The 18757-nt window shown below is 37.6% G+C and overlaps 1 protein-coding gene across 1 annotated transcript; it reads left to right on the top strand.

Annotated features, from left to right (window-relative positions):
* Window positions 1-3851: 3851 nt before the first annotated feature.
* LOC121246757 (serine/arginine-rich SC35-like splicing factor SCL28) lies at window positions 3852-18402 on the top strand. The gene is made up of 7 exons (XM_041145021.1): window positions 3852-4261; window positions 4501-4578; window positions 5265-5429; window positions 5580-5641; window positions 5807-5846; window positions 17482-17667; window positions 18095-18402. The coding sequence occupies exons 1-7, from the start codon at window positions 4077-4079 to the stop codon at window positions 18102-18104; spliced, it is 726 nt and encodes a 241-aa protein (XP_041000955.1). The 5' UTR covers window positions 3852-4076; the 3' UTR covers window positions 18105-18402.
* The last annotated feature ends 355 nt before the right edge of the window (window positions 18403-18757 follow it).

The following is an 18757-nucleotide window of genomic DNA, read 5'->3' as shown; positions in this document are numbered from 1 at the left end:
TTCCGGTTTAAATTTACACCCCTAATTACAATGCTTTTCAAAACAGAAATTCAAAATTTTCTCTCATTTTTCTGAAGCCAAATTTCAAACAAAAATTTAAAATTCTCAAATATCTCCAACATTTTTTTATTTTATTTTATAACGAAGCATAGCTTTAATTCTTTAGTTTTCACGTCTTTATAATATGGAGATCTCAATTTTCAACTTTCACAATATTGATTATTGAGAGTCAAATAATTTACAATTAAGGCTATATTTAGATAATGAGATGATATCAGATGATCTAAGTTGATTTGTAAATAATAGTATTTTATAGGTCCTATTGAGATGTATTTGAATGTAAATAGATTGAAATATGTGTTTGAATGTATGAATAAGCTGATATGAATTTTAAATTTTATAGGAAGTTGAAAAAGTAATAAATCCTATCAATGATTGATTTGAAATTGATTGAGATGATTTCATCTTCCAAACACAACCTCAATATTTCCATCAGTCTTTTATTAGAAAATTAAAGAAGGAACTGCATGTGGCATCCTCTTATTAGTTTTCTTGCGAGAGATTAACAAAAATATTTAATTGTTAAATTTTTTTTATTCTTAATTATCAATATTGCAAAGTTCAAAATTTATATGAATATGTTAAAATATGAAAACTCATGTACTAATTTGTATTTAACCATACATTATATCATGAGTAAACGCAACATTTTTTAGACTTTTTTAGAACATTGTAATAATTAATGCCTTTTTAGATATATATGTGAGATCTCAGACAATATTTCAAAATAAAGGCTCCATTTGATAATGGATAACAAATGCATTATTTGTTAACTTTATAAAACATTTTAGATTTATATGTAAGATCTCCATCACCCTCTTTTTTGATGTTTATGATCATATTACTTATTTTTAATATGAAAAAAATTACACTCCTGATGAAAACTTTTAAGACATAAAATATGGTAACAAGTTCAAAAGATCTAAATTGTTTATAAGGATAAAAAAAAAAAAAAAAAAAAAAAACTGAAAGACTTTTTCATTTTTTACTTGTATTTTAATTTGTATTGTTGCCATCTTGAGTGTGGAGGGAGACATTACACTCACGTTAATATCCATCTAGAGGAACATTGCAAATATCATCGATTTGTTAATAGCTATGAGCCAAAATATGTCTTGTAAAGAGAAGTTATGTTAATCCTAGATTTTGTCCTATCAAGTCACATTCGCGGTAGGACACGCTTTAAACCATTTAGGATGTGTGATGCCAACAAATATGGTTGGAGACAATAAGATTTAAGTCCGATTCAAGGTTGATCTTAACTTATCTTATTTCATCTTATTTAAAGATCGTTTAGATAGTGAGAAGAGATTAGATAAATTGAGATGATTTGTGAATAGCAATGAGATTATTAATTGAATTAGATGAGGTGAGGTGAGGTGAGGTGAGGTGAGTCTATATCCAAAAGGGCCCTAATCATTACATTTTTTTTTTCAAATTTCTACACAAAATATAATAAACAATTCAATTTTTTCAAATATCAAAATAACAATATATTAAAAAATAATATTATAATAATATTTTATTTAACTTTCATTTCATTTCAACTCACTATCCAAACTCTACCGGAATTGGTCCAAATTGTAATCCATAATTTTTCGTATCTATTTTACTGCTTTCATTTTTTGTTTCTTTTCTATTAATTAAAATAAAAAAATAGTTCGTTTATCGGACGTTAGTCTGTAGAGGTTGAGTCATCTCTTTCTATAAATGGTGAGGTTGAGTCTTTGTTTAGACAGAGAATGTTGTCTCTTAGACTTTTATCTGTCGAAAGTATCAGCAATAGTAAAAATCAGACCAGTCACAAAATGAAATAGTGTATTTGTGGAACTCCAAATGCATTATTTTAGTTTATGATGTCATGTTTGATATGAAGACATCCCAAAATCTATCCGATTATAGATATAAGTTTATCTGATGAATGAACGATAGCATTTTTCCTTAAAAAAAAAAAAACTCACTATCAAAACTTCACCTTAGGATAAGAAGTAATATTGTAAATAAAATAAGAGAAATAATAATTACAGTCGTGGAGTATGTAAACACCGTGCAATCTCTTTAAAAAAAGTGAGTAAATACAAAATCTACATAAAAAGGAGAAATGATATTTGCAGTCGTGGAGTGCACAAGCGCCGCGTAACCTCGTTAGAAAAAGTGAGTAAATATGGAACCCACATGAAAAAACTAATTTTTAATAGTGAACCCCACTCTTTTTCAAAGTAATTACGCATTGTTTGCATACTCTACGACTGTATGTAGCATTACTCAATGAAAAAAACTAATTTTTTAGTAATAGACCCCACTCTTTTTCAAAGTTATTGCACGACGCTTGCAGACTATACGACTGTATGTAACATTACTCATAAAATAAATAAATTTTATTTTTTATTAAATAGTAATATTAGATATAGTATTGGAGTGTGTAAATTTTTCATACAGTCCTTTAATTAAAAAAAGTAGGACCCATTATAAAAAGGTAAATTTTCCCATGTGGGTACTGGGTATGTGACTTACTAATTTTGTTGAAAAGGAGTCAACGGTGCTTATATATTTTAAAACTATATAAATCATTTTTTTTATTAAAAAAATGATATTTACAGTCTTGAGATGTGTAATACTCGCGTATTCTATTTGAAAAAATAGCAAATACGAGACCCAATTAAAAAAATTATTTTTTTAATAATGATCTTCACTTTTTGTCATAGAAAATAAGTAGAGACTATATATTTAAGACTGTAAATAGCATTACTGATTATTAAACGATGAATAATGATATAAAGAACTTAAGGCCTTGTTCACTTTCACGAAACTTCTCAACTCAATTCATCTCATCTAATCATTACAATTTTTTCAAATTTTCACACAAAATAAAATAAACAATTCAAAATTTTCAAATCTCAAAATAAAAATAATATTAAAAAAATATATTCTAATAATATTTTATTTAACTTTTAATTTTTATCTCAATTTATCTCATATGCGAAAACAAACGAGACCTAATTTACACTTTACATTAGACCTTAATCGAAGAGTAGAAGACAATTTTGTCAACAAGCACGGGTTAAGGCTGCGTTTGGTTTCTAAACTCAGCTAAACCCAGTTGAGTTCAGTCTATTTTTAACTGAGTCTAACATCCAAACACCCAACTCTCAAATTACTAAATTCATCCCAACTCAAAATCTTCTTACACGTGAGACCTACAACTTTTTTCACTTTAAAACATTTTTATACGTGTGACTTACAACTTTTTTCAATTTCTTATAAAAAGTGCTAAACTCATCTTAACATCTAAACACACTTTAAACTCAGTTTTGATGGCTTCACATAACTCCGTCCACTATTCAATTTGGAGAAATTCTATTTGCAGTCCCCACTTGGGGACTGTATGTACAGACCCTTTATTAAATGAGAAAAAATATCATTTTTAGAGGGATATTTTTGTAATTTTAAAAAATTTAAAAAATAAAATTGCTTAGACTTATATTGCAGTCTCCAAATAGGGACTGTATGTAGCATTGCTCTTTAATTTATTACTATTCACAAAGAATTAAAATCAGCTAAACTCAACACAACCTAAAGCTAAATGTTACAACTGGGAGGGTTGCGAAAATAAAGCGATCTGAATTCAAAAATTCAAGGAGGTGTCGTTTGGATTCGAAGATCAGTTGAGATGAGTTGTGAATAGTAGTGAGATAGATTGTGAATAGTAGTGAGATTTATGAGTTAAAATTAATAAATAGTAATAAATAGTAATGAAATAAATTGAGATGAGTTACGAATACAAACTGGCCGATTGATGCTTGAAATATACGGACTTCGCAAGCCCTAATCCCTCTCCCTCCAAAACTTGAGAATCTCTTACAAACACGAACTATACACGCAGATAGAGATAACTTCTTCTCCTTTGTTACCCCCAAGGTTAGGGTTTTGCCGTGCTCTGTGTTCAAACCTTCTCCGTCCCTTGACTCTACCTATCTGCTCATAATCGCAAGAAAGAAGTGATAGAATCTGCAGCGATGGCGAGGTACAGCAGCCGGAGCAGAAGCTACAGCCCTCGCCGGCGGAGCAGAACCCCTCCACGTGAACGCAAGCGATACGACGACGAGCCTCGCGATCGCTACCGCGAAAGCAGGTCCTACAGAGACCGTCGCTCCCCTGCTTCTTCTGGCCTGCTCGTCCGCAATCTCCCCCTTGACGCTAGGTCTCTTCTGTTTCTTTTTCCTCAAGTTCATTGTCTAGAGAAATTTTGTATTGTTATTCTTTTTTCAATTCTCCTTTTCATCGATGCTTATTTATGTAAAACTAGTCTGAATTTCTATTATCATAGCTGCATTTCTCTTTAAATTTTCCCTTTAATTATGTCTCAAACCCTTAATATACTCGATGATTGCTCAATTGTACAAGAATTAAATATTTGGGGTTTTAAACTATGCTGTGCAGGCAAGAAGATCTGAGGATCCCATTTGAGCGATTTGGTCCCGTGAAGGATGTGTATCTACCAAAGAACTACCATACTGGGTATGCTTTCGGTCTTACCATATGTGTCCGCGTCTTAGGTTTTCGAATCTAGTTGTGTGTATCGCATGTCAAGGTTGGCACACCTATCTATTTCTCCGTTAATCATGGCAATTTGAAGTATTTGCTGGCTTAAGGAAATTTTGTTGAAAATCCTATTTGGATCTTAATGATGCCTGTATTTTAGTTCCATTTCACGCGTGCTGCCAATTTACTTGCAAGACTTTAGATCATGGGCTATGGACATGTCTAGGTTCCGTCCTTATGTTATTGTTAGTAATACAGCAACCGATCCATTATCTACCGGTAGGTTGTCTTTAACATCAATCAAGAATGATTCCACAGTGCAGAATTATATCTGTCTGTACACATGCTAATAGCCCAGAATAAAGTGGGACTAGTATTTGGATATTGGTTACAAACCCTGCATAAAAAGCAGTGCAAGTTATGTTGTCTTCAAGAATGGATTATGGCAATGGTATAGATCAGTTTGATTTTAAATGTCTATTGTAATATTTTTATGGTTATGTTGTGTGTGTGCGTACATGCTAGAAAAGATAGATTTCATCAAGCAAACACTTTTGTGAAAATGGAAAATTATTTACTTCCTACTTTGTTGATATTGTGGTTCAAATAGTATGATAGTATTAATTTGGTGATTTTGAGTTATTATTTTTCAATATTAATAGGGAGCCACGAGGCTTTGGATTTGTGAAATACCGATATGCTGAAGATGCTGCTGAAGCCAAACAACAACTGAACCATACAATTATTGGTGGACGTGAAATAAGAATTGTGTTTGCTGAGGAGAATAGAAAAACGCCTCAAGAAATGCGTACGACTTCCCGCACAAGGTACAACAACATTTAAACTCTCTTACATTTTCTAGCATGATCTTATTTGTTTGGTATGTAATCTTCCTCTTAATTGGAATAAACTGTTTACCTCATCAACCGATTGCTGACTCTGTTTCTCTTTCTTGCACCCTTCATCCCTAAAAACAGTGGTCGATATGGAGGAAGCAGAAGGAGAACTCCACCAAGGTCCCCTAGACAACGTTACCACTGTCAGTTTATACTTTTGCCTTTGCAATTAATTTATTTTTACAAAATTGGAAAAATATTACATGTAGTTTTGTATAAAGAAAATACTCCCTAAAATTTCTGCTAAATTATCTTAACTTGTATTACTTATAAAAAAAGTTATTTTAATTTGTTTTTGCTCGTCTCAGCTTACTCAAGGTCACCTACACCAGCCAGGCGCGACTCAAGGTTTGGATTTTCTCGCTTAGAGGAGTTTCCATTGATAATTGGGGACTATTGTTGTTGTGTGGTTGTCATTTCCTCTATTAATATTACAGTGATATTTGTTTGGAGTGATATTAGAGTTCTTTCACTTTTTTTATGCCACATAGAATGCACAAAAAAATTATACATTCTAACCCATTCATATTTTGTGTTCATTTCATTTGTTGGTGAGTTCAGGCATAAATACTGAGTGCATTAGTTATTATTATGTTTTCAGTTGACATTGGATCTTTCTTTTATAAATGGCAGCATATATTCATGGCAGAATGGCTATGGTTCTCCTATATGCCTGGAAGTAAAGTGACATTGTTGTATAAAACTGAAATAAATTGTTTAGAACTTGCGTGTGAGTACCATTTCCATAAGATGGTTTTATTATTTTCAATGTGATAATAGTCCCCTCAACCAAACAATGCCATACATCTGACCAGTGGTGTTGTTTTCATTGCCCATCTGACACTGCACTTATCCCTTCCTTATGCTTCGGATTTGCTATGCAATGCATAAACTGATGTAAGCTACTTGTGCTTTGGATTGGCCGTGTAATGCATGAGTAATTCAAATGCTTTGGGTATATATGTAGATTTATTTATTTATTTTGATATGTAATAAGAGATTTATTAATGCAAGTTGATAGGCATAGCCTAAGTACACAGGAAATATATAAGTAGAAACACCTAAATACAAGCTATGAACTAGGAACTAGCAAAGTCTAAAAAGGAAACATTTAAAAAATCCCCATTCGGTACAAGAGTTTTCGCCCAAAAGCAAAGAGTTCGAAAGAAAAACTCTAAATTCTCCCAATGAGCGTTCTTTGTCATCAAAACATCGTCCATTCCTTTCTAGCCATAAACACCACATTAGGCTTAGAGGAATCATCTTCCAAATATCAGAAATGTGATGGCTGATCCTTTCCAACAAGCCAATAGATCCACCACTCTCTTGGGTGTCACCCAAGCTATACCCGACTTGCTGAAAATCTCATCCCAAAGAGTCTTTGCCACCTCACAATACAGAGACAAATGATCAATCGACTCTCCATCTTTCTTGTACAAATAACACCAGTTCAGGCATATTATACCTCGCTTCCTCAAATTATCTGTTTTCGGAATTTTTCCGAGTGACACCAACGAGCAGAAAAAGGCAATTTTAGTCGGTACCTTGGATATCCAAATATGCTTCCAAGGGAATTGGTTGACACAATGGCACGACAACACTTTATAATAAGAGCTAATAGAAAAAATTGAATTTCCAGCGTGTTGCCACAACATTCTATCCTCTCTTCCCTGCACCATTTTTATGTCATTCAGTCTACTGAAAAAGGCAGTAACAATCGGCACTTCCCAATCATGAACATCTCTAATAAATCTCACATTCCATTGGAGAATATTATTGTAAAAAGATACAGAATCAGCTACGGTGGTGTCTTTGTCCCTTGCCGTTCTAAATAGGGAAGGAAAAGCATTCTTGAGAGCCAATTCCCCACACCAAAGATTATGCCAAAAACGACTCCTATCTCCTCCTCCAACCTTAAAGAAAACATGGTTAACAAATTCCCCCCAACTATTCCGTATGTACTTCCACAAGCCCACTCCATACACACTTCTAACTTCATTAGAACACCAACACCCCCAAGCCCTCCCATATTTAGCATCAATAATATTTTTCCATAACGGATCCCTCTCTAATTGATATCTCCAAAGCTACTTTCCGAGAAGGGATTTATTAAAAAGCATCAAATTATGGATCCCCAAACCCCCACAAGAAACTGATGAACAAACTTTTTTTTTGATAAGTAAAATTTTTATTTATCAAACTAGAAATAGGCAAAGCCCATGTACACATGAAATATATAAAAGAAACACCTAGTTACATTCTTTAGTTAAAAAAGCAATAAGAAAAACTCATTGACATCCCCTCCATTGAGTACAATAGCAGAAAACCAACTAAGTAACGAACTTGTAAAGAATTTCCATAATTCATCTACATTACGTTCCCTATTATTAAAACACCTCTCATTCCTTTCCAACCAAATGCACCACATAATACACAAAGGAATCACCTTCCATGCAGCTGCCACACAGGAGCAAGTATGAAGGCTGGTCCAGCTTGCTAGTAGTTCGACCACTGCTTTTGGCATAACCCAGATCAGTCCAGCTCTTCTAAGCACTCCATCCCACAACACTTTGCCACATCACAGTGTAGAAGCAAATGATTCACTGATTCTGCTTTTTTTCTACACATAAAGCACCATTCCAGAACAATCATGCCACACTTTCTCTTGTTATCTATGGTCTGGATATTCCCTATTGCAGTTGTTCATACAAAAAAAGCCACCTTTGATGGAGCATGTGCCTTCCATATACTCTTCCAAGGGAAACAAATGTGTTGCTGATTAATTAATAACTTATAAATTGATCTAACTGTAAACTTGTTTGAAGCTGTATGTCTTTAGCACAATTGATCCATGCCGTGTCTTCTATTATCCACTGTGTACAACAATCTGAAAAAATCAGTAACCTCCTCAATTTCCCAATCCTGAGCAGGTCTGGAAAAACTAACATCCCCAAGCATCTTTCCATTAGAATAGCTCATCATTTCTGAATTTGAAGCCTGCTGATTAACAGCCAATCTGAACACAGCCGGGTAGGCTCTAAACAGTTCAATTTCTCTGCACCAAACAGTTCAATTTCTCTGATTAACTGCCACAAAGTTTACTTGTTTCAAGAAAAAATCCCATCCTTTTCTAATAAACTTCCATAAGCTCACTCCATAAGAACCCCTACTTTTAAGGCTCGAGCCATTTGGGATGGGGTGGTGGAGAAAGTAGAGAGGAAGCTTGCAGGGTGGAAACGGATGTATCTATTGAAAGGGGGTCGACTTACTTTAATTAAGAGTTCATTAACCAATCTCTCCACTTTTTTCCTTTCACTCTTTCCTTTGCCTGCAGGAGTGGCGACTAGAATTGAAAGATTATTCCGGTCTTTTTTGTGGGAGGGAATGGGGGAGGAAACCAAATTCTATTTAGTTAACTGGAACAAGGTTTGTTCTCCTATTCCGAATGGAGGTTTGGGGATTTGCAATTTGCGAACGTTCAATAAAGCTTTATTAGGCAAATGGTTATGAAGGTACCACTTAGAGGGGAACACACTTTGGAAGGAGATTATTGATGCTAGACATGGGAAGGGGTGGGGAGGATGGTGCTCCAAGGAAGTGAGAGGGAGACATGGTGTGAGCTTATGGAAATTTATTAGGAAAGGTTGGCAGGGTTTCGAAAGTCACATACGAGTCGTGGTGGGAGATGGTTCCAGAATCAGATTTTTGGCATGATGTTTGGTGTGGAGAGTGCGCTTTATACAGGAGATTTCCAGCACTCTATAGTATTGCAACTAACAGAGAAGCCTTTGTTGCCGATATGAGGGTATTCTCCCATGGATCTTACCAGTGGAATATTCTTTTTAATAGAAATATTCATGATTGGGAACTGCAGGCTGTCTCTAATTTCTTCAGGTTGCTCTATTCTATGGGAAATATTACGGCTCAAGAGGATAGGTTGCAATGGAGGGCTAATGGTAGTAAAAAATGTACAGTCAGGAATTACTACAAGAGGTTGTCAACCCAAGGCCATGTATCATTTCCATGGAAGAGGATTTGGAGATCACGGGTGCCTACTAAGGTAGCTTTCTTCGTATGGACTGCCGCTCTTGGGAAGATCTTGACTACGGACAATTTAAGAAAGAGGGGAATCATAGTGATGGATTGGTGCTACTTGTGCAAAAAAAGGGAGAATCTGTAGATCACTTACTTTTTTGCATTGTGAGGTCACGAGGGGGTTATGGAATGAGATCTTTCGAAGAATGGATATTACTTGGGTAATGCCTCCGCAGGTGGTAGATTTATTGGCTTGTTGGAAGGAGCTTCAAGGCTGTCTCCAAGTGGCGATAGTGTGGAAGATGATCCCGTTGTGTTTCATGTGGTGCACATGGTCCGAGAGGAATGAGAGATGTTTTTTTGAGGATAGGGAACGCACAATGGAGGAGTTTCAGTATTTTTTTATGCGCACTTTAATGCTATGGTTTTCAGCCATTGTACTTGATGGAAACAATGTCCATGACTTTCTTTCCTTAGCTAGAATGTAATTAGGTGTTTTCTTTTGTATACTTCTTGTGTACACAGGCGATGCCTATTTTATTAGTATGACTAAAATCTTTATTACTTATAAAAAAAAAAAAAAAAAAAAAAAGAACCCCTACACTCCTTTGTGCACCAACCCCCCCAATCACTTCCATATTTCCGAGCTACCACCCCCCTCCACAATGCTTCCTCTTACCCATGGAATCTCCATAACCACTTCCCCAACAACATCTAATTAAAACTACACAAGCTATGAACCCCTAATCTTCCATCCACAATCGGGCAACAAACTTAAGGGAGTCTTAGACTCCTCTCCCAAACCACCCCACAAAAAAGTTCTATACAACTTTTCAATGTGGTTAGCCACTCCAACTGGTAAAAGGAATAGAGAAAGGAAATAAGTTGGGATATTAGAAAGGGTGCTCTTTATAAGGGTGATTCTACCCCCTTTAGATAAATAAACTCTCTTCCACGCTGCCAACCTCTTCTCTATTTTCTCAACCACCCCATCCCAAATATGCTTAGCCTTGAATGACGCCCCCAACGGTAGTCCCCGGTATTTCATTGGTAGATTAGCAACTTTACACTCCAATAATTCTGCCAAGTTATGAATATTATGCACAACTCCCACCAGATCCATCTCTGATTTACTTAAGTTCACTTTTAGTCCAGAGATGGCTTGAAAACATAAAAGGACATCCCTCAACGCTTGAATCTGATCCCCGCCAGCGTCACAAAAAATTAGAGTATCATCTGAAAAAATCAAGTGTGATATGGATATGAAGCCATTAGAATTAGAACCCACTGAAAAACCTGAAATAAAACCTCTTTCTACCACTGCTTCCACCATATGGCTCAAAGCCTCCATGACAAGAACAAATAAAAAAGGGGATAATGGGTCCCCCTGCCTCAAGCCTCTTGAACTCGGAAAATAACCACAAGGCTGCCCATTAACTAAAACAGAAAACCGAACATTTGAGATACAATGTCTTATCCAGCCACACCACTTATCACCAAAATCGCATCTTTTAAGCATATATAAAAGAAAATTCCAGTTTACATGATCGTTCGATTTTTCCATATCCAGCTTACATAGAACTCCCGGAACACGTTCCCGCAACCGACTATCTAAACACTCATTTGCAATTAGCACAGAATCTAAAATTTGACGACCTCTAACAAAAGCATTTTGAGGTTTAGAAATGATATTCTCCATCACTTTGTTCATTCGATTTGCTAACATCTTCGAAATAATCTTATAAACACCACTCACCAAACTAATAGGACGAAAATCCTTCAACTCCGATGCGCCCACTCTCTTTGGGATTAAGGCAATAAAAGTGGCATTTAACGACTTCTCAAACTTTTGGAACTCATAAAATCTATGAAGTACCTTCATCACCTCCTCCTGCACAATCTCCCAATAATCTTGGAAAAATGCCATAGAGAACCCATTCGGACCCGGAGCTTTGTCTATCCTCATACCACAAACCACCCCATACACCTCAAGCTCTTCAGAAGGCCTCTCTAGCCAGTTTGCTGAAGAAGCATCCACAACTTCAAAGTTTAAACCATCAATTTTAGGTCTCCAAGCTTCCGTCTCACTTAGGAGAGAACTATAAAACTGCACAACATGCTCTTGAATCTCATCAGGTGTGGACAACAATTCGTTCTCACCTCGCTCTCCCCTTCAGCCTCCAAGGATTGGAGCTCATCCGAAAGGGATTTATTCTGTTGCTTTACATTCCCAAAGACTTCCTTATTCCATTCCTTCAAATCAGCTTTCAATGCTTTGAGTTTACTTGCCAAGACAAAACTAGGGGTCCCCTCAAATTGATAAGAAAGCCACCAGCTTCTTACCTTATCAATGAACCCCTCCACTTAAAGCCACATATTCTCGAACTTAAAATACCTTTTACCCTCATGAATACCCCCACAATCAAGTACATTGGGAAAGTGGTCAGAACATACCCTTGACAATCGTTTTTGGCATAACTTCGGATAGTGAGCCTCCCATGAAGACGAGACCAAGAATCTGTCCAGTCTTGAGCCCCTTCTAGAGTTAGACCACGTGTATTCACCCCCCACCAGTGGCAAATCCAACAGCTCCAAGTCAAAAATCAGCTAAGAGAAATCCTCCATGGCTGAAGTCATAGAAGATAAACCCTCCCTCTCACTTGGAAAACGGATTATATTAAAATCCTCACAAATACGCCAAGGCAGCTCCCACATAAAATCCTGACACTTCATCCCACAACAAGTATCTATCTTGATCCCTATTGGGGCCATATATACTTGCCAAAGCCCATGACCACCCATCTTCCAAATTTCTTAACACACAGGCCATTGAGAATGCACCAATACAATCTTCTACCATCTCTGCAACCGTACCATCCCACATTACTAAAACTCCACTAGATGCACCTGAAGAAGCTAATTAAGTCCAACCTACAAATGAACCTCTCCATAGACGGCAAATTATGCTCCTGTCAATATATTCTAGTTTAGTTTCTTGGAGGCAAACGACATCAATTTTTCAATTGTGAATGAGAGATCTAATGCGAAGACGTTTATTGACGTCATTGATCCCTTTTATATTCCAAGATAGTATTTTAGGCTTCATTAACATAAGTAAAGTCCCTCCCTTTTACTCTGTCTCTCCCCGAAGTTCCCTCCTTATTGTCATAATTAATAGAGCATTGCAATCGTTTCAACTATCTCTCCTTTCTAATCGCTGACTTCATGGCCGTGGAAACGACCAGCTTCAATGGCTACTAGGAGAGCCATGAATTGTTCTTCGTAACCATCACAGGATAGTCCCACCCAATCTTGAATCTCCTCCACTTTTTTTAACACCCATTCTGAGATTTCTTTAGGTGCAATCTGAGGGGGAAGCATCTGTAAGGGTAACGGACTACCCATCTCCTCCTCATCGCTATCTACTGCAACTACGTCCATCTGTAGATAAGAGTCCATGTCAAACAGCTCATTCTTAAATTTTGCATGAATATCTGCATACAACTCCCGTTGTCTACTTCCCTCAAAATTCAAGAGGTGCTTCAACAGACTAGTATTCTCATCCACCAGACTTATCCCATTACCTGCAGGAACTAGCGAAACTTTTTTTCCCATGAAAATTTCCACGATTTCACTTTCCTCGATTGCCGGCGCCCGAGGCACCACCTTTAACCCCCCATAAGCTTCCTTAGTAGCTGTTGGGACTTTCTGTGTAACGGATGGAGCCGTCGGCTTGAGAATCAACACCATTAGAGCTATGTGAGACAATTGAAATATCGGGGTTGACAGCAACCTTGCCTCTCCTCGCAGACATCTCCTCTGATCTCAGTGCGGTTGTCTGTGCGCCAACGGCCTCAGGCGAACTGGTCTGTGCAGTTACCGAGATGTCATGAGCGAAAGATGCGACATAAATCACGTCTCCAGACTCCAATTGTACTGCCTCCGATGGCGGTGCTTCTGCGGCCTTCGATGAGGTCGCCTGAGGCTTCGCAGTTGGCGGTGGCGTGGACCCACTCGCCGATGGGCCACCGACGTGCTGCTGCTTCTTCCTCCAAAATGGGCCATATCGTTGGCCAGTCTGTTGAATGGGCTCATGCCTCTCCTTTAGGCCCTTTACCCACGCCCAACGTCTCCAGCACTCCCAGCCCTTTCTTCGTTTGGTATAATACCATATCACGACCTAAGCCCAAGCCCACCTCACCATTACCCTCAACTCACTGTATTAAGTTTTTAACTTTATCAGACAAGTCATCCAACGAACTCTGCATAACACACAACTCCTTCAGAAGCCTTACCTCTTTCTGCCTAGCAACCCCTGCCATCTCCCCCTCGGCTTTGGATAGCTACCGAAAAGGGTGCTCCACCTGCCCTTTGCAGGTTGATGCACGTCTCGAGGTATCTCCAGGACCTCCTTGTACGACCGCGACGACGAGGTTACTGTCGCCATCGTTGGGGGAAAAATTCTCCCCTGACCACCTTCTCTGCCAATTTCCTTCAACGTCGCCACAAGCTTCCTCCACCCCATTCCATCCCTACCCCTAGGAATGAAAATGAAACTCCGGCGACCTCCCCCACCATACTCCACCAGAGCCATGTAAGAACCACGGGGGTTGGAACAATGCTGGGCAATGAAGCCTCTGTCACCTTCCCGATGGGCAGTGTAATACCCTTTGCTCCCAGTCTTCAAACATTCTTCCAACGCTCTTGACACCCATCGGGTAGTGTCTAGCCCCAATCTCAAGTTTTTCACAACTTTCCACCCTTTCTCCGTAATGAACACATCACGCCCATCTCTTCTCACCTCAAACACCTTCGATTCGATAGCTAGACAGCTAAAGGAACACATTTCCTTTCAGCGATTCCAGATAGCCCACCGTCAAAAGCCTGCAACCACCATCGGCGATGTGAGTTTATGTACCAGATGGTAGTGTACGGAGAGAAAACTTTAGTTTCTAGGATACATTACTTTAACTTACATTTCCTAACTCTTAACGGCACCCAAACATGAAGTTCTGAAGCCTCAAAAATTCATTTAGCAAAATTCATCTAACTCTTAACGACACCCAAACAGACTTTAGCCAACTTACTAGATGGAGCTTCCTATCATCACCAAGATCACCCCACAAAAAAATACGAAAGATTCTTTCAATTCTACAAGCCACCCCAATGGGCAAAGGGAAGAGGGAAAGATAATACGTTGGAAGATTGGACAACGTATTTTTAATTAGAGCAATCTTTCCCCTTTAGATAAATATATCATTTTCCACCCAGCTAACCTTCTTTCTATTTTCTCAATCACTCCATCTCGAATCGACTAAGATTTATAAGAGGCACCCAAGGGAAGGCCTAGATATTTCATGGGAAGAGATGAGATCTTACAACCCAAAATGTTTGCCAAGTCCCTAGTATTCGAGACAGGGCCACTGGAATAATTTCTGACTCAGATAAGTTGACTCTAAGCCTAGAAAAAGCTTCGAAGCATAATAAAAGAGCTCTCAACGATTGAAGGTGGTCATGATTAGGGTTGCTGAAAATAAGAGTATCATCAGCGAATAGAAGATGTGAGACCTTGATACTACCAGGAGAGACTCCACCCACCAAAAAACCCGACATGAAATTCTTGTACACAGCTACATCAATCATTCTACTCAAACCATCCATGACAATAATAAAGAGGAAAGGAGACAAGGGATCCCTTTGTCTCAAACCTTGAGAACTAGTGAAAATCCAGCCAGGGAACCATTGACCTAGATCAAAAATCTGATCGTTGAGATACAATGTCTGATCCATGCACACCATTTCTCTCCAAAGCCATTTCTCCCAAGTAAATATAACAGAAATTCTCAGTTGACATGATCAAAAGCCTTTTCCATGTCCAGCTTAACAAGAATGCCAGGAACTCCCTCTCTAAGTCTGCTTTCCAAACATTCATTGGCAACTAAAATTGAATCTAGAATTTGTTTACCCCTAATGAATGCATTTTGATTTTTTGAAATGATATTTTCCATCCCCATACTCATACGGTTGGCGAGAACCTTCGAAATGATCTTATAGATCCCGTTGACCAAGTTTATAGGGCGGAAATCCTTCATCTCTACAGCCCCCACTTTTTTAGGAATAAGGGCAATAAAGGTGACATTAAGGCTTTTCTCAAATTTCATGTATGCATGAAACTCGATAAAAACCTTCATAATGTCCTCTCTCACAATATCCCAACAATCTTGGAAGAAAGCCATAGAAAAATCATCAGGGCTCGGGGCTTTATCACGCACCATCCCTCTAACCACATCAAGAATCTCCTCTTCCTCAAAAGGTCTCTCCAACCAGTCCCCGGAGTGCTGGTCAATATACCAAAATCCAGCCCATCAAGTTTAGGTCTCCAAGAGAAGTCCTCCTGGAAAAGCTTCTCGTACAAAGCAACAATGTGACCCTTAATTTCCAAAGGATCTGAAATAATAGAGTCCCCTGATTGAAGATATTCAATGGCATTATTTCTACAATGAGAGTTTGCCATGCGATGAAAAAATTTAGTGCAATTGTCGCCTTCCTTCAGCCAAAGAGCCCGAGATTGTTGCCTCCATGAGATCTAGCAAGACAAAACTAATGCTAGTCATTTGATATTTGAAAGCTATTTCGGTACTCCTTTAGTTGAACGTAGGCAGATTGTTATCCTTAAGTGTATCATGATAAATATGCTCTTTATCTTGGTGATATCTCTACAACAGTGATAGCTTATCTGCTGAAGTTGCAAAATGGTATATATATATAAGAACTTTTGTCAACCAAGGATGGCAATTCTTTTTGTTTTTTCTTTGGTGTGGGATTGATAAGATCTTCTGCCCCCTGGGTTACTGCTTTGTATCTTGTAAAACTTTTATTCACTTATTGAAAGAAGACATCTTGGAAAACTCAAGAAGTATTATCCAGTTGTTTAACCTTAATGCCCTTCCTTTGTTGTGACTTCTGATGTAAGGAGTTTTTTGTCTCTTAGACATAATGTAGCACTTGCTCCAATAAATAATATCTGCCGGTGCCCTTGTTTATGCAGATATTAAAGTGAAATGGGAGACTTTAAAGACTTCTGGATTAAAAAAGATTAACAAGAAAAGAGAGCATAAAGTGATGGGCAACTTGCTTACATTTCTAGCAAAGTCGCTCCATAAGTTTAGCTATTATGTCACCCTCACCAGCTATTTTCTACAACTTCCATGGGCTTTGCTTTCCTCCGAATTTTGGTTTGTGAGGCTTGCTACTGCTGAATGAACTTGACTAGCTAAATTTGGTGCAAGAGATGATTTGATCAAGAGTACTTATGTATTCTCCTTATTTAAGCTGTTCAAGTAATTTTTTCTTTCATAAGAAATTTGTTAAGTTGATACCTTGTTTTGCATATACCATCCAGTTAAGAAAGAAATATAGAGCATATATTTGGCCAAAGAAAGAATCATCTTCAAAGAAAGGAAGCCATTCAAAGTTTTTACTGGTAGAGATACGATGACATTGTCCAAGAAAAAGATAGTTTGAGGTTTTAGAAAGTTGGGGCCAAGAGAGCTATGAAGTTATCAGATGCTGATCATCCAGTACATCATTATAGAGCTTAACTCTCACTGTTTGGATCCAAGTTTCGTATTTTTGTTCAGAAATCCTGGAAAGGTGCAGGTAAAGGTCATATTTTGATCAAATAGATTTGAAGAGGATGTAAGTGGCAGCTCTTCTATCTTAAAACAATGTACCTAATTTTGATCCCATTGACTGCTGAAATTAGTTCTGTTTATGGAGCTTTGTAGATATATGAATTGTAAAGATACGTGTTGATGAAAATTATAAATGTTTCTAGTTGGTGTGATCTTTCCCGTAGAGAAGTACGTTTTTGTCCCATGTGCTGATTTATGACTTTTTTTATTTGATTTTATTCTAAAGTAATGTCTGTCTCTTGCCGCTGAGACAGGGACCATGGGGCTAGGGATGATTGTCGTTCTCCTTCTCCATGTGATGAGGGGGACTACAGGAGGTCCCCGAGTCCAAGGGAAAATGGTCAGAGTCCCCATGCTGCGAGGGGTTATGCACCGAGCAGATCACTGAGTCCCAGGGGTAAAAATCGCAGTCCTTCCAGATCTCGGTCACAATCTTACAGGTAGAATATTTTTGGTTCGGTTCATGATCCATTTCTGTATGATCTGACTTTCAAATATATTTTAGTACCATCTAATGCACATCCTTTTTAAATATAATGTCATCATTATCTGTGGTCTTTAGATTCAGGAGCCGAGATTTGTAGAGTATAATATGTAAAGAAATTCTGTATGTTATTATTCTAATGCCTTTGTCATTGGTGATTTTGCTTGCATTTGAGGGCAAGAAAGTGTTTCCTCTCCCTTTGTTTCTAATAGATTTAGAAACATGACTCAACTTATGAAATCTGTCAAGCTCCCATCAGCTTGGATGGTATATCTGTTGGCGATGGGTAATTGAAGATCAAAAGTAGAGAGAACCTTTCTATATCTATTTTTGCAATGGTTAATTGAAGAAAGGTGACCGTTTCTTTGATTCTTGTTGTGCAGTCCTCGCTGATGGTTGTCATATGCTGCTGCTCATGTGGTGATCTTCAATGGTTCCAAGCATATTTTAAACATTACTTTGGCTAGTTGTATTCTGGATGGGTACAATGTTGGTATATATGACTGATAGTTCTGCATGGTTGTGTGTGTGTGTTGTTCCAGATTTTTTTGTCATTTTGTTTGTTAATCAAGTGGGTGCTTGTAACTTTTGTAGCATTAAATCGTTCGTATGGTTGGTTTGGATCTTGACAATTGTTCTCCCTGCTTTTGGGGTGCAAAGTAGTGCAATTTGACCAAGTCACCATCAGTAACTTTGTGGTCCTTATGGAAGTGCTGCCACCTGTTCTTATGATCGTTAGACATCTGGCTGTGATGGAATTTGTCATAGATATATGAATATGCTATAGTTGAAATATATGGATTTCAGATTGCCAATTGATATATTTGTCGATGATACCTTTACACCAAAATATCGAGACCGTGTAACCTTGTGACCTGAGGCATATTTGTGAAGCATGTGTTTATCGATTCTTGCTCGTTAATCTTTAACATACTGTGATGTAGCATTATTATATGTTCTGAGAAGGGCTTTCCGAATGAATAGTTGCATATCTTTAGAAGACGGTTGGGATGTGTTCTCCTGCCACTGCCACTGCCACTGCCAGC

This window comes from Juglans microcarpa x Juglans regia, chromosome 1S (genome assembly GCF_004785595.1).
Source record: "Juglans microcarpa x Juglans regia isolate MS1-56 chromosome 1S, Jm3101_v1.0, whole genome shotgun sequence".
NCBI lineage: Eukaryota > Viridiplantae > Streptophyta > Magnoliopsida > Fagales > Juglandaceae > Juglans > Juglans microcarpa x Juglans regia.
The sequence above is the reverse complement of the archived record's forward strand: the minus strand, read 5'-3'. Positions and strand labels throughout refer to the sequence as shown.

Excerpts from the sequence above, each read along its gene's own strand:
- LOC121246757 (XM_041145021.1), top strand. The coding sequence starts at position 4,077 with ATGGCGAGGTACAGCAGCCGGAGCAGAAGCTACAGCCCTCGCCGGCGG. Across the intron at positions 4,262-4,500 it reads AATCTCCCCCTTGACGCTAG|GCAAGAAGATCTGAGGATCC; the intron begins GTCTCTTCTGTT and ends TATGCTGTGCAG. Across the intron at positions 5,847-17,481 it reads CCAGCCAGGCGCGACTCAAG|GGACCATGGGGCTAGGGATG; the intron begins GTTTGGATTTTC and ends CCGCTGAGACAG.